Raw genomic sequence first — 12,629 nt, forward strand, 5'->3', positions numbered from 1 at the left:
AAGCAAGGCGGCCATCTCTGTCGGCGCCGGAAGTAGCCTCAACATCTTGGCCATGTTCTGTTATAATCTCCACCCGGCACAGTCAGAAGAGGACTGGCCACCCCTCATAGCCTGGTTCCTCTCTAGGTTTCTTCCTAGGTTCTGGCCTTTCTAGGGAGTTTTTACTAGCTGCCGTGCTTCTTTGAGATATCAGCTGATGTAAGAAGGGCTTTATAAATAAATGTGATTTGATTTGACAGACAGTGACACATTCAATACCGCCTTGCACACTCTTGCGTGCATCTATCTGATTTAGGGTGTAATCATTACACAGTTGCAAAATGTAGTTTCTATTGGACAATTTCAGATAGGTCTATCCCGGTTTTGTTTGCTTCCATTTAAGAAACGTTTTTCAACATTAATACACCCCTGATCAGGTCCTGAATGTTCTGCCGCCCTAGGCGAGACAAAACAATAGCTGATCCCCGCAAAACTAGAATAGTCCCAGCTAACTAACTGTACGCTTTAACTTCAATGAAAACTTTCTGACAAAATTAGACATGTATAATATTGATGGGGTCAAATTGGGGTCATGATAGGGTCCGCACCAAATGTTTGATGTATTATAATAAATGATTGTTGTTTTAATAGAATGGGAAGGGTTATAAGATCCCTCCCCCACTACATTTATAGGGTCCTAGACTTCAACTTGGGGGAGTGGACATCTACTGCTGAGGCTTTAGAAAACACTGGAACTATTGTATCTCTCTTGCAAGTTTGTATAGCTGCGTATGCATGGGCTTGGTCGGATATGCATGGGCTTGGTCGGATGAGTAGCAGGTGATGACGTATCCAGTAACATCACTAGGGCTGGACTTCGGGCTTAATTAAATAACTTGGGACTTTTCCTATGGGGCAGAACTCATGAGAGACATCAGTTGTATATGTGATGTTTGATCTTTGACTTCTGTATACAGCTGTATTTTGATTAAAATTGTTATGTTTTATAAGTGCACATTTTGAGTGTTCCTGATTTGTTAAGTAAATAAAACGGAGCACAGAAAAACGGAACAAACAATATCTGGCAATGATCTCACTGCTTCCACCGGGCATTCCACGGTTTTCAAAACTCTATCAGCTTCTTCCGTGGCAACGACACCGTTTCTTCCCCACCATTGTCATCAGAAGACTCCACAATGTCTGGTTCAATTAAAGTGTTTTTGCCTAAATCAGGAATTTCCTCATTGTCCGATTCATTTTCAGAATCAGAGAGTTTGAAAATTATCCAGAAAGTAGTCCACAACCCTTTCCCGCTGAGCTTTATCGATAGCACTCTATCACATCCAGCCGTGATTGGGAGTCCCATAGGGCGGCACACAATTGGCCCAGCGTCGTCACAGTTGGGCCAGCATTGTAAATAAGAATTTGTTCTTAACTGACTTGCCAAGGTAAAATAAACCAATAAAAATTCTGGTGACATGATGCTTGACTGCCGTTTTACAAATAAAATTATTCTCGCTCTTGTCCATAATAATCTCATAATGTACAGTAGCCTACCTGCGCTGTATCTGTGAGCTGTTGGCTAGAGTGCACGTGCCAAGACCAGAGTAGGCACATTTGCTATTTAACACAACAGATTTTGTGACAAACCTATCCGTAGAGTTGAAAATGCGATAGAAACACAATGAACTTTAGATTTTTATTTGGTATGTGAAAACTTAAGCGAAAAAGTACATTTGTGTGTGCACTGTCATCATGCGATGACTTATCTGCAACAAGTCAGTTTGGTGGAAACATATCACTGGTAGGAATGCGCATATTTACTTTATGCAGATTCTTATTGTTCTCCTTTTTCGTGATATCCAATTGGTAGCGTCCTGCCATGGTGCACTGCTTCTTGACACACTGCTCGCTTAACCTGGAAGCCAGCCGCACCAATGTGTTCGGTGAAAGAAACACTGTATAACTGGAGACTGTGTTTAACCCGGACGACTCTCGGCCAATTGTGCGCCGCAGGTCTCTCAGGCACGGCCAAGAATCGAACCCGGATCTGTAGTGACTTCTCAAGCACGGCGATGCAGTGCCTTAGACCGCTGATGTTTTGGCCTTCCATGGTGACATCACCATGCGGTAAATTAGATAATAGACCAGGGGTAGATAACCATGGTATGGAGTGTGCAAGCAATTCATGTGGCAATAATTATGAAGACCACAACATTTGAAATAAAAAATAATGTATAACAACAACAAAGCTGCATTCATTGTAAAGAGTTAGTCCGGGATTCTATCCATAGCACAGCTCACTGCACAGTCGAAATTGCAGTTTTTGAAGGTAATTTCAGATTGATCTGACATATACAGCATTTACCGAACATTGCCTTTAAAAGCCATAGTCTACAATCTGTGATCTGATAAAATCCCGGCCAGAATTAACAAAAATCTACGCTCTGTGTGTAACGGATGTGAAACGGCTAGCTTAGTTAGCGGTGTGCGCTAAATAGCGTTTCAATCGGTGACGTCACTTGCTCTGAGACCTTGAAGTAGTAGTTCCCCTTGCTCTGCAAGGGCCGCGGCTATTGTGGAGCGATGGGTAACGATGCTTCGTGGGTGTCGGTTGTTGATGTGTGCAGAGTCCTTGGTTCACGCCCGGGTATGGGCGAGGGGACGGTCTAAACTTATATGGTTACATGTGTATTGAATATTGTATTTTATAGCCGATATTAGTCACACATACGCGATTTTGCCGAAGCAGTATTTTCAATCCCTTAGTGGCAGAAAAAGAAAGAAAAATGCAAACCATGATTTTATTTGTCACTGGAAATCTCATTTTAATCTAGTCTAGTCCTGCTGTAGAAAACGGTGAGCTCTGGTGCGCAGTTGCTAGGTGCTCACTCAGCGTTGAGCTGGGTCAGAGTGTTCAGTAAGCCTCTCCAGTGTTCCTCCCAGCACTGCACCTCTGTCCTCTGGACCTGGCTCTCCTGCGCGGCCCGGGCCAGCTCCTCCCTGTACCGCTGCTCATAGCACTGTGGGCCCCAAACCAAACACACATTTTACAACATCCTATTTAATTGAACATTCTAATAGGTCATATTATGTATTATAGCTAGCCTCTGGGTTTGTCTGCTCACATGTCTGAGGATAATGCCTTGGCCTCCTACCTGGTACATAGATTCACGGGCCTCCACTGCTCTCAGGTGGCCTAAAGTGGTCTTTGCAGTGGTGATGGAGGCTGTTTTCTTGCATGGTTGCTCCACTGGACCATCAGTACTGGATCCAAAGTAAGAGATTCCTGGCCACGTTCTACCACATAAAATGTCATATATGGTTACGTTTCCAGGACTATTAATCATATTTATTTAAAGAGGTGCACAATATGAAAATATTACTGCAGTCTTTACTGTACCATCATATTGTGCTTTTCACTGCCAGACTGCGTTTACCTGCTGCCTCGCTGTATTAGATGTGCACTTTGCTTCTCCTCTAGCGGAATACCAGCTTGTTTTCGGCGAATTAGAGTGGTGACATTTTCACTCTTCATTTCAGCTTCTACAATTCCAGATCAGATCAAACAAGAAGGCGGTTATTTTGACTTTTAAATCAACAAGGCTTGCGAGGATGGATGGAGACTTACGGCCAATTTGGACCTCATCTACGGTCAGGAGGTTGTCCATCTGGAACAGCAGGTTCTCTGTCAGAGAGGTGAGTGCTCTCACAAACTCCTCCCCATGTTTCCTCACACATGCCTGAAATCCACAAAATGATGTGCATCCATGAGACTCACAGCCACCAAATTGCCAACTCCCTACTGCTGATAAGGTGAAAACAGATGTGGATATGGTCAGTGCTTACTTGTAGCTCTTGCAGAGTGTTCGTGATGGCATTGGTCAGCTCTCTTTGTCTCTCCTCTTCAGCACGATTCAAGGCCTCCAGCTCTTTCTCACAAGCAGGATGGCTCAGACGCACACTCAGCTTGCCACTGTGCTTTTTCTGAAAGGACAAGTTACAGACATGAATGCCTTTCCACACCAGGAGATTCACTAGTATGACTGACTCCCCTCCCACCACCCGTTGGAATATATTTTATAATGCATCTTTCTTCCACTGAGATAATAACAGATTTCTGAGTGAATAGATGTAAGGTGGCTCTATTCAATCCACGCTGAAGGTCTGCTTTATAGCGCGATTGATAGTTAAAGACAATGTTCCCGCGGTCGCAGAGACTGTATTCACTGTAAAAACTGCATATGTCGGCTCAATCGGAAATTGCCTTTAAATTTTAACGCGGACCTTTGGCGATACGGATTGAATCCAGCCCATGGTTTCCACTCTATTGCTTTCACCAATCTTCCCTCGTCAGATCAGAGATTTCCTCAAGGAAAGACATTTAAACAAGGCGACAGTACCTTCCTGCCCTCGCTCTCATGCAGAGTGATGCCTAGCTGTTGACGGATGTTGTCCGTGTCCTGGCAAAGGCTCCCCAGGTGTTGTTCTCCCAGTTTAGAGATGAGCACCCCAGGCACCTTGGAAAGACCCTCCTCAATGTCTTTCAGCTGCTGTCGGAATTCTGTCCAAAGTCAGGGAACACGTGACAGGAAGGAGAGGAAGGGGGAGAAAATGTGCCTCAACTGTACCCAATCGATGGAAATGCAAAAGTCCATGCTAACCTTGCAGACAGTTGTTGTGGTAGTCCTGAGTTTGGCTCTGGTAGACGAGCAGCCTTTTGTTAATCTCCTCAGCACATTGTTCAAACGTCTCCTGGAGGTACTGAGGCCTTGTGATAGGCCGGCGTTCCTTCTTCTTATAGAACTCCTGATCGCCACACACAATTAAATTAGTGTTACCGTCAATTAACATTGGGAAGATTGTGATAATTGGGAATATTAGACTTTACTACAAATAACATAGGATCAAATGACACATAGCAAAATTGGGTTTAACTGCAGATTATAATGAATGAGCTGTTACCTCAGCAACCAGGAGAAGAATATCATTGGTCTTCCAAAGAATGCTGGTTATCAAACTTTTGAAGGTAGTTCTGAAAGAATGACAGAAGTGTGAGAATTTAAATTAGTATTGATCTGCAAAGCATTGATCTCAGTAAGGCATGCTGCTGCGCTATTAAGGACTACTCACACGCCTTGTGTCTCTGGTTTGGGACCAAACACCTGGAATCTCTTGTCAAAGCGAGTGGGTTTAGAAAACCTCTTCACACTATAAAATAAATAGATGAGAGTGCTTAGGTCTCCATGTAAACTGACCAGCAATACTAAGCTATACAGGAACTCTACTGTTACTACAAATGATTTCTGCATGATTGTGCTCCAGTGATAACGACACAGAGAAGGTTCCCTCTGACCTTTGTGTACTGACAGATTCGGCAGAATCCCCTGACCTCTGCCCAATAGGAGACGACAACCTGACTACAAAGAGCACAGAGGGACAAAACATTACATCTTACTGGAATCAGCATGACTTTTGCATTTGATCTTAGCCTTGGAGCCAGACAGACCACATTGTACTTAGCTATACTAATGTACGAACAGCAATATTGCTCAGCGTCTGGGCACCAGGCTAGTTCTTATTGGCTAGATTTAATTCCATCCTTCCTCTGAAGTGGGTGACAACATTGTAAGCCAACATGGCTGGTACCTGTGACTGCTGCTGAGACCCTCTCTGTCGACTCTGAATTGGCTTCCTGGGTGACTTTAGGCTTGCTTAGCCTGAGGAATCATCAGAGAATGTCAGTTCTCCTTTTCACTGCATTTCTCATGTAAAAGATCAGTCATTAAATTGGCCTATTTGGACCTAATACATCTCGTCTTTGACCAGGGAGTTCTGACAGCCGCTTTCCTACATGGATACTGTCTATATGAACATGATTCTCTATGGCCTTATAAACAGAGTTACCGATTGTATTATTAGAGGCTGTGTGAGCTTTTCTCTGACCTCAGCAGTCCCCGGATGACCCCCACGGCCACATCATCCATGAAGGACACCCCCATGCGGCTGGGCTGGAGCAGACCGTCTATGGCAGGGCTTGCTGACTTGCGGGACTTTGGGCGTGCTGCTACAGCGAAGGCCCCCTGGAGAGGGCATTCAGGCATCAGTACTGCCATGGAAGGGTTCTGCACACAAAACACACTGCATTAAACCCTAGCTGGACCTCAGTCATGGTCAATGCAACAATAAAAACTATGGATCAACAACAACATAGTAAAATCCACTACAGTCTATTTCTCATATAACAATGTGTTTTTGGGTAAGCTGTCTTTATGTATGTTTATATAGAAGACTTTATATCCATTGCAACACACTTACCAAAAAGCATTGGAGATAATGGCATCGTGCCCTCAATTCCTCTATTATAGACCACGTAAAAGTGAAAACATCATCTGTCGTCACTGTCTACAAGAGGGAAAATGAATGAACAAATATTAGGAAAAATAGTACAAATATGCTGTTATTGATGCGAAAAAAATAATGTGCTATGCTCTGTCTAGTAGTCTTTTACAAAAGAAAAATATAAATCAATCAGCGCACATTTGGATTGAGTTTAGTACCTTTTCTGGACTGCTTCTGGCACAAGTATTTACCAAACTTTTTAACTCTGTCAGGAGGCTGTTGATTTTCTTATTGTGCATGTTGCTCTTTGTTGCCTGTAAAATAGAAGCAGACACATTTTGACCTGTGGGTGTATGTTAAGATATGAGTAATGGCAAGAGAGGGATGCAAGACGGTAAACGAGAGATATCATGAGAGGCGGGCAGACCAGATATAATAATGTACCTCTGTTTTTATCTGAACCTGTGTATTTGTTAGCATTCCTTGGATTTTCTCCAGAAACTTCAAATCCACTGTCAAAAAGTGGAATTTCTCCTCAAACCTGTTTATCACATCCTTCGCCTAAGGGGTAAATGCAACATTGGTATGGCAAAGCTCAGCACAAATATGTAACACTGAAATAATCTGGGTCAAAACAAATGTAATGTGACTTTTCTTTGAGCTTAGTTAAAGTTCATACCAGCTCCAGACACTTGGACTCTGTCCCCTCCATATCCAGCATTATGGCCTCGTCGTTGGTGTCGATACGTTTAACCATTTTCTCAATCCGTTTGTGATGCGCCTCTATCTCTTTGGGTGTGAAGTTCCCTCCATCTGAGAACAGCCTGCAGGCATAAAGGCCATCCTTTACCAAATAATCCGTACTTTGACACCCTATTAAAAAAGTATAGAGGAACAACTCAGGATAGAGGAACAACTCCTACTTAAAGGATTTGATTAACTGGACGTTGGTCTCTCTTAGGCCATCCAGCTTGGACTCCAGAGTCTGTCTGAAGTTTCTCTGTGATGCCTGAATGATGTTCATGTGGCTCTCCAAATTGGATTGCAGCGTACCACATAGTCCAACCAGCCTGAGGACAGAGATGAGCAGTGATGCATTGACAAAGAGAAAAAGATCAACAAAAGTCATCATTACTGCACGTAAATGGATGTTCTAAACGTTTTGATAGATAACCACAAATGTCCTTACACGTCTGACTTGGTGGCATAGGTAAAGACATCCTCCATGCTGTAAATCTGGGATCTGAAGTCCTCAGTCAGTTTGTGCTGTCGAATCTGGAGTTCGTGGAAGTCCGTTCGGCAGTTGCCAAGGGCCTGCAAGATGCCTTTACAGTGCCTATCCACACGATCTCTGTGCAGTACCAGTTCCGCTAAAGAGGGCAGACAGACAAATGTACATACATTTACAGTAAACTACTGGGAGGACTGTTTATTTAGAGTGGACTTGGAAGGTGAGATGGGTTAATCTTCTCACCAGCACGGACATTGTGGATGTCCACCTCGATTCTCTTAGCCCGTGGTTGGTGGAGGTGCAGCCGGAGATCCTGCTCTGACTTCAGTGCTTCCTTCTTGGCTGCCACAATATTCATTGTGTTGGTCAGAGCAGTCTGATATCTCTCTTCGAGGTGATTGAAAAACAACAGACGTATACTACGAGGAAAGAGGGACATTGTTCAGAAAAAGGCTCTCCTTCAACAGTAAATAATGACTTGTACTACAGGTAAATGATTTTATACAGGCCTGTACTCTTTTTGTATATCAGCAAGAAGACTTCTGGGGAACACAACCAACTCCATCTCAGATGGAATGGAATCCTGCTCCGTGTCCCATTGAGAGACAAAGCTCTGACCGTTGTATACATTGCCTTTAGAGGTGCAGAATGTCTCACTGGACTGAGAGTCAAGAAACTCCCGATGGGAATCAATGACATCCTACAGCAAGGAGAAACCATTTATATTCCATGCCTACACTGCCATGGTAAAATAAAAGTAGCAGTTTGTGTTTTTGCATGGATTTGAACCTCAGTGTCAAATTCATCAAAGGATGAATGTGCTGGATTTGGACTTTTCTGGAATCCTCCCGGACAACGTTTCCTTCCCTGTACAGTGGTCTGTCTTGTCCTCTTCACACTGGCCCTCCCACTTAAATCTATTGATCCAACATCCCACAAATGTTTGCTCATACATAGGATCCTGAAGTAATGTCACAGCAATGAAATTGAATGCTGCTAAAGGAAAATATCCAACTCACCGAGGTTTATGCCGGGATAAAGGGAGCGAAGTTCCTCAGAGTCCTGTGGTTAAAAGATAGACCCTTAAAGTTATTAACAAATAGTCTGTACAAGGCTAATCGTTATAGTAATAGTGGTTTGCTTTACATCTTAGATCCGTACCTGACTACCGGTATATATCTCCTTGACGTTGAAGAATCGACTGACAGCAAAGCTGTAAGAGTGCAGCTCCTCCAAGACCATGGCAGGATAACTCTCCACTGTGTCCACCTCTTCTTTGTAGAAGTGCATGTATCTATGGAAATCATACAACAGCTGTAGGAAATGCCTAGTCTGCATGTAAAGTTGAGACCAGGCTCAGAAAAAACTCCTTCTGTCGAGAAATACTATTATATTTCTGGAAAAACAGACAGCTTACACAAGTTTTATTTCATCCAGGGAGTGTAGAGCCTTCTCCAGCGCGATTTTGAGTGCCTCTTCAGTGCTCTCCTGTCTCAGTCTGTCCAACATCACATCAAGATTAGCCTCCTTCTTCTGGAAAACAGACAGCAGTGGGAGATATCAGGGGACCTTGTTCTGCTATCAGTATCCTTGATCCTTGTGGTGGCAGGGCAGTGCTGGGGGGGGGGGTCACCTGGATTTCATGCTCCTGACTGTAGCGCACCTCGTCCAGCTGGTCTTGCAGCTGCTGCTCCCTCCTCTGCAGCCCAGCACTGTGCACCTCCCACAGGTGAGATGCCCCACGTGTGAATTTGAAAAGTGACTTACTTAGCACAGCAGCTCTCTTGGCCAAAGACTCAAACGCTCTCTGGGGTAAGAGACGGAAAGTCTGGGCATTACGGAACACCAACCTTTAACAGGATGAATAGAAAATACAGTGCTGTTGTTGTCTTTCTCTTTTCCCAGGACTTACATCCATGGTGGCAAGGTGCTCCTCGGTCTGGCTCTGGCATTTCCCAATCAGAGGCAGGAACTCAACATTAACAGTATCCTGGATCTCTTCTGGAGAAACCCCATATGTAGTAATCTCTTTCTAAGTAAACCAATGGAAAGGAAAATGTGACTTCGGCATGGTTACAGGGTACATTTCCAGATTAACAAATTAAATGAGAAATATTTATAATTCAAAGATAATATAATAATAATTGATTTTATAGGGGCAGATTCAATGAAAACATTGTCACAATTAATTATCAAGGGTCAGGTGCACTGCACCATCATGCCTTAGCTCGTGCTAATTTCCAGAATCAGTCCCAAGATGTGCTTTAAATAAGATGATCTAAAAGGTGGAAAAGAAAAACATGACCGATATGTACCTTGACTTGTTCTACCTCTGCTAGGCATTCTTGCCAAGTATTTTCATAATAGGAATGTAGCTTCCTCATTGATTCAATGTGCATACAATCTGAGGAAACATGGAAATGTAAAACACAGAACAAGCATATAAACTTGTATATAAACATAATATTAAGACAGTATAGAATAAGGATTTGCTCACCAATTTGCTCGTTGACAGATGACAAAGAGTTATACCACTCAGCGATTAGAGTCTTTGAACATCTTGGAGGTATCATGGCACTACAAATAAACCCAGACACAATGAATCAATCATTGTCGTCATATCTGTCTAATGTATCCCTAACTAAGTGTGACACACTGACTCATCTCACAACAAGGGGAAATTGCCTGCTCACTCACGTGAGTGACTGAAGAATTTTGATGCGTTTTTCTCTAAAAGATTGCTGTGCTGCACTCATGGTGTCCAGAATAGCTTGTACGTCCTTAGGACCTTGGATTGGAGGGCTTCCCATGAAATCTCTAATGCCAAAAAGTTGATGGGATTTAGAAGTTAACCAAGAATTATGACGCCACTAAATACCACAACTCAAATATAAGGAGGCAGACTTTTTTGGTAGTCAAAGTTAAAGACAGAATAGCCTACTAGAAGTTCCATGGAAGAGATGAATTAATTTGTTGAACACTGAAGAAACAACCTACTTGAACCTGCTGACCACACCAAGGACCTTAAAGCTCTTCCAGTCTTGCAGTTTGTCCTCCCATCTGAGTCGGTGGAATACCTCCTTCTGTAGATCATTCTCCATCAGGTTCAGGTAGAGCTTGGCCACTGCTCGTCTATTTGCTAGAATAGCCTGGTTTATCATCTGCGGAGGGAGGCGACATGAGTGTCTCTGTGCACTGCAGTTAGTGTCATTTCTACATTACCTTGATGATAATGAACCAAGAACATCCTACCATGGCTTCTCTATTGATCAGTCGGTGGATATCCGAAGGCATTACGTAGCAGACTTTTTCCAGTTTCCCTGTGTATTTTCTCAGCAATGCTGCAATCTGGACACCAATAGAACAATGTCAAGAACAATATCAAGTCATTTACATAGTGATAATTTATAGTACTATTCTATAAGACTCACCATGGCTGTTCTGTCAGACTCATACTTAGCCAGGGTATCATCCAGATCCTTGATCCACTTCCTCCTAATCACTGACTCTTGTTTCACTGTATCCCAGAACTCATGAAGTCCCTGTAAGAGCAGTTGTGACAATTCAAATGGTTGTTGTTGGTTATTTATTCTATTGATGTCATGAAAAGAAAAGCCATTTAAGGCCATTCTGACCTGTAAGGTGAACTTCTCCAAATCAGAAATATTTTCAATCCTCTGCATTTGTCTCTCCACATTGCCATCATACACAGAGAGTTGGTGCAGCACCTCTTGCCCAGTTTGCCTGAATAATGTCTCATACTCCTGCGAGAAATAAGGCATCATGTCACTTCTAAACTATTAGAATTATAGTAATAATTATAATTACCAAGCCATTACATTGAATACCTCAAAATTGTATTGTACCAACTTACAGTAACTCACGTTTTTGTTTATTATACTATGCCTATGACTGCTTCAATATATAAACTCAAACTTGGTACCGTTGTGAATATAAGGTGCCTACCACACTGAGCACAGAAAGGTCCCTGTACAACTGTGCCACAGCCTCTAGGTGGTTCCTCTGCTTTTTCTCCATCAGGCGGTCAATGATGTCTGACCCTGGCTTTTCTGCCACTGCAGAGATAAGAAGGAAGGGATCAATAACCTCAGGCGAAACAAGCACAAGTCTGCATTCGCCTACCATCACTCATCACCCACCCTCTTACAATGTTTAAGCCTGCAAAACTTTAGTGTGCTACTTGCCAACATGGTCAGGAAGTCCACGGATCTCCTCCTCAACAAGCTGCTCCTCACTCGTCTGGCATTGTTTGATGCCTGAGAACAGTTGGTCCCTGTGGTGTCAAACAGGGTCAGACAGACTCACACACCCTTCAAAAGTACATGAATATTGCAAATTGACAATACGCGATGACCCACTGGGCACACACTGGTTGAATCAATGTTGTTTCAATGTAATTTAAATTAAATTAAACATAGAATTTAAATCTGTGCCCAGTGGGGAATGTGTTCGGAGTATGTATGAAGGATGCAACTTGTATTCCACAGTGCCTGTACCTAACAGCCATTTCCTCTGAGCATTGGTGGGTTTCAGCCTGAAGAGTTCTAATTCGCTGCTGCAGACCAGTGTCTGTGTCCCTACTAAGAGGAGGGTTGTCCCTTGGTAAGAATCCTTCATTAGTCTCACGTTTCCTCCGAGTATCATGTAGAGACCTTGACAGCTGAACCTGAGGATAAAATTGATGCGTGGCATTAACGTGCAACAACATAGACACTACGAAACGTTTAAAGCATTTCATATCAATAATCAACCCATAGCCTACCTGGGCGTCAAACATCTGGCGGTAGACTTTCCCACTTGGAATGACACGAGTCTCAGCCATAATGTCGAGACAGGAGTTTTACGTAGTTTACCTAAACATGCAATGTAATCAAGCAGCTACTGTAACGTTAGCTAACGTTATTTGCTACTTCAGTAACGTTACTTTGCAAAACAGCTCAGCGCAAAGCCCTAGCCATAGTTGAAAATATACATTGCATGACAATACATTGTGTTCTATTTTAGCTATATAATATAGAGTTAATACTTATTTGGCTATCACGTTATTAGCTCAAGT

The 12,629-nt window shown here is 43.0% G+C and overlaps 2 protein-coding genes across 2 annotated transcripts in view; one reads left to right on the forward strand and one right to left on the reverse strand.

Annotated features, from left to right (window-relative positions):
* Positions 1 to 1,670: 1,670 nt before the first annotated feature.
* On the reverse strand, positions 1,671 to 12,446 carry ccdc180 (coiled-coil domain containing 180). Its single transcript, XM_064951848.1, has 37 exons — positions 12,336 to 12,446; positions 12,070 to 12,239; positions 11,758 to 11,846; positions 11,519 to 11,628; positions 11,188 to 11,316; positions 10,984 to 11,094; positions 10,805 to 10,900; positions 10,550 to 10,713; positions 10,250 to 10,369; positions 10,050 to 10,129; positions 9,868 to 9,956; positions 9,465 to 9,584; positions 9,186 to 9,359; positions 8,970 to 9,085; positions 8,714 to 8,846; positions 8,572 to 8,614; positions 8,342 to 8,469; positions 8,068 to 8,252; positions 7,796 to 7,971; positions 7,511 to 7,691; positions 7,245 to 7,391; positions 7,001 to 7,145; positions 6,766 to 6,882; positions 6,540 to 6,635; positions 6,298 to 6,384; positions 5,926 to 6,104; positions 5,629 to 5,699; positions 5,336 to 5,399; positions 5,113 to 5,190; positions 4,945 to 5,014; positions 4,644 to 4,788; positions 4,383 to 4,543; positions 3,829 to 3,966; positions 3,611 to 3,722; positions 3,420 to 3,525; positions 3,138 to 3,279; positions 1,671 to 3,002 (listed from the first exon to the last, which is right to left on the reverse strand). The coding sequence occupies exons 1-37, from the start codon at positions 12,393 to 12,395 to the stop codon at positions 2,868 to 2,870; spliced, it is 4,467 nt and encodes a 1,488-aa protein (XP_064807920.1). The 5' UTR covers positions 12,396 to 12,446; the 3' UTR covers positions 1,671 to 2,867.
* LOC135524064 (serine/threonine-protein kinase Chk2-like) overlaps positions 3,606 to 12,629 on the forward strand; it is a 63,850-nt gene continuing 54,826 nt past the window's right edge. The window contains exon 1 of the mRNA XM_064951261.1: positions 3,606 to 3,678. The gene's annotated coding sequence lies outside the window, so the exon portion shown is untranslated. The remainder of the gene's footprint in view (positions 3,679 to 12,629) is intronic.

Source organism: Oncorhynchus masou, chromosome 1 (genome assembly GCF_036934945.1).
Source record: "Oncorhynchus masou masou isolate Uvic2021 chromosome 1, UVic_Omas_1.1, whole genome shotgun sequence".
NCBI lineage: Eukaryota > Metazoa > Chordata > Actinopteri > Salmoniformes > Salmonidae > Oncorhynchus > Oncorhynchus masou.

Coding starts and splice junctions, on each gene's coding strand:
- ccdc180 (XM_064951848.1), bottom strand. CDS start 12,395: ATGGCTGAGACTCGTGTCATTCCAAGTGGGAAAGTCTACCGCCAGATG. Junction 9,086..9,185: donor GTCAGGAGCATGAAATCCAG/GTGACCCCCCCC, acceptor TCTGTTTTCCAG/AAGAAGGAGGCTAATCTTGA. Junction 7,392..7,510: donor TATGCCACCAAGTCAGACGT/GTAAGGACATTT, acceptor CTCTGTCCTCAG/GCTGGTTGGACTATGTGGTA.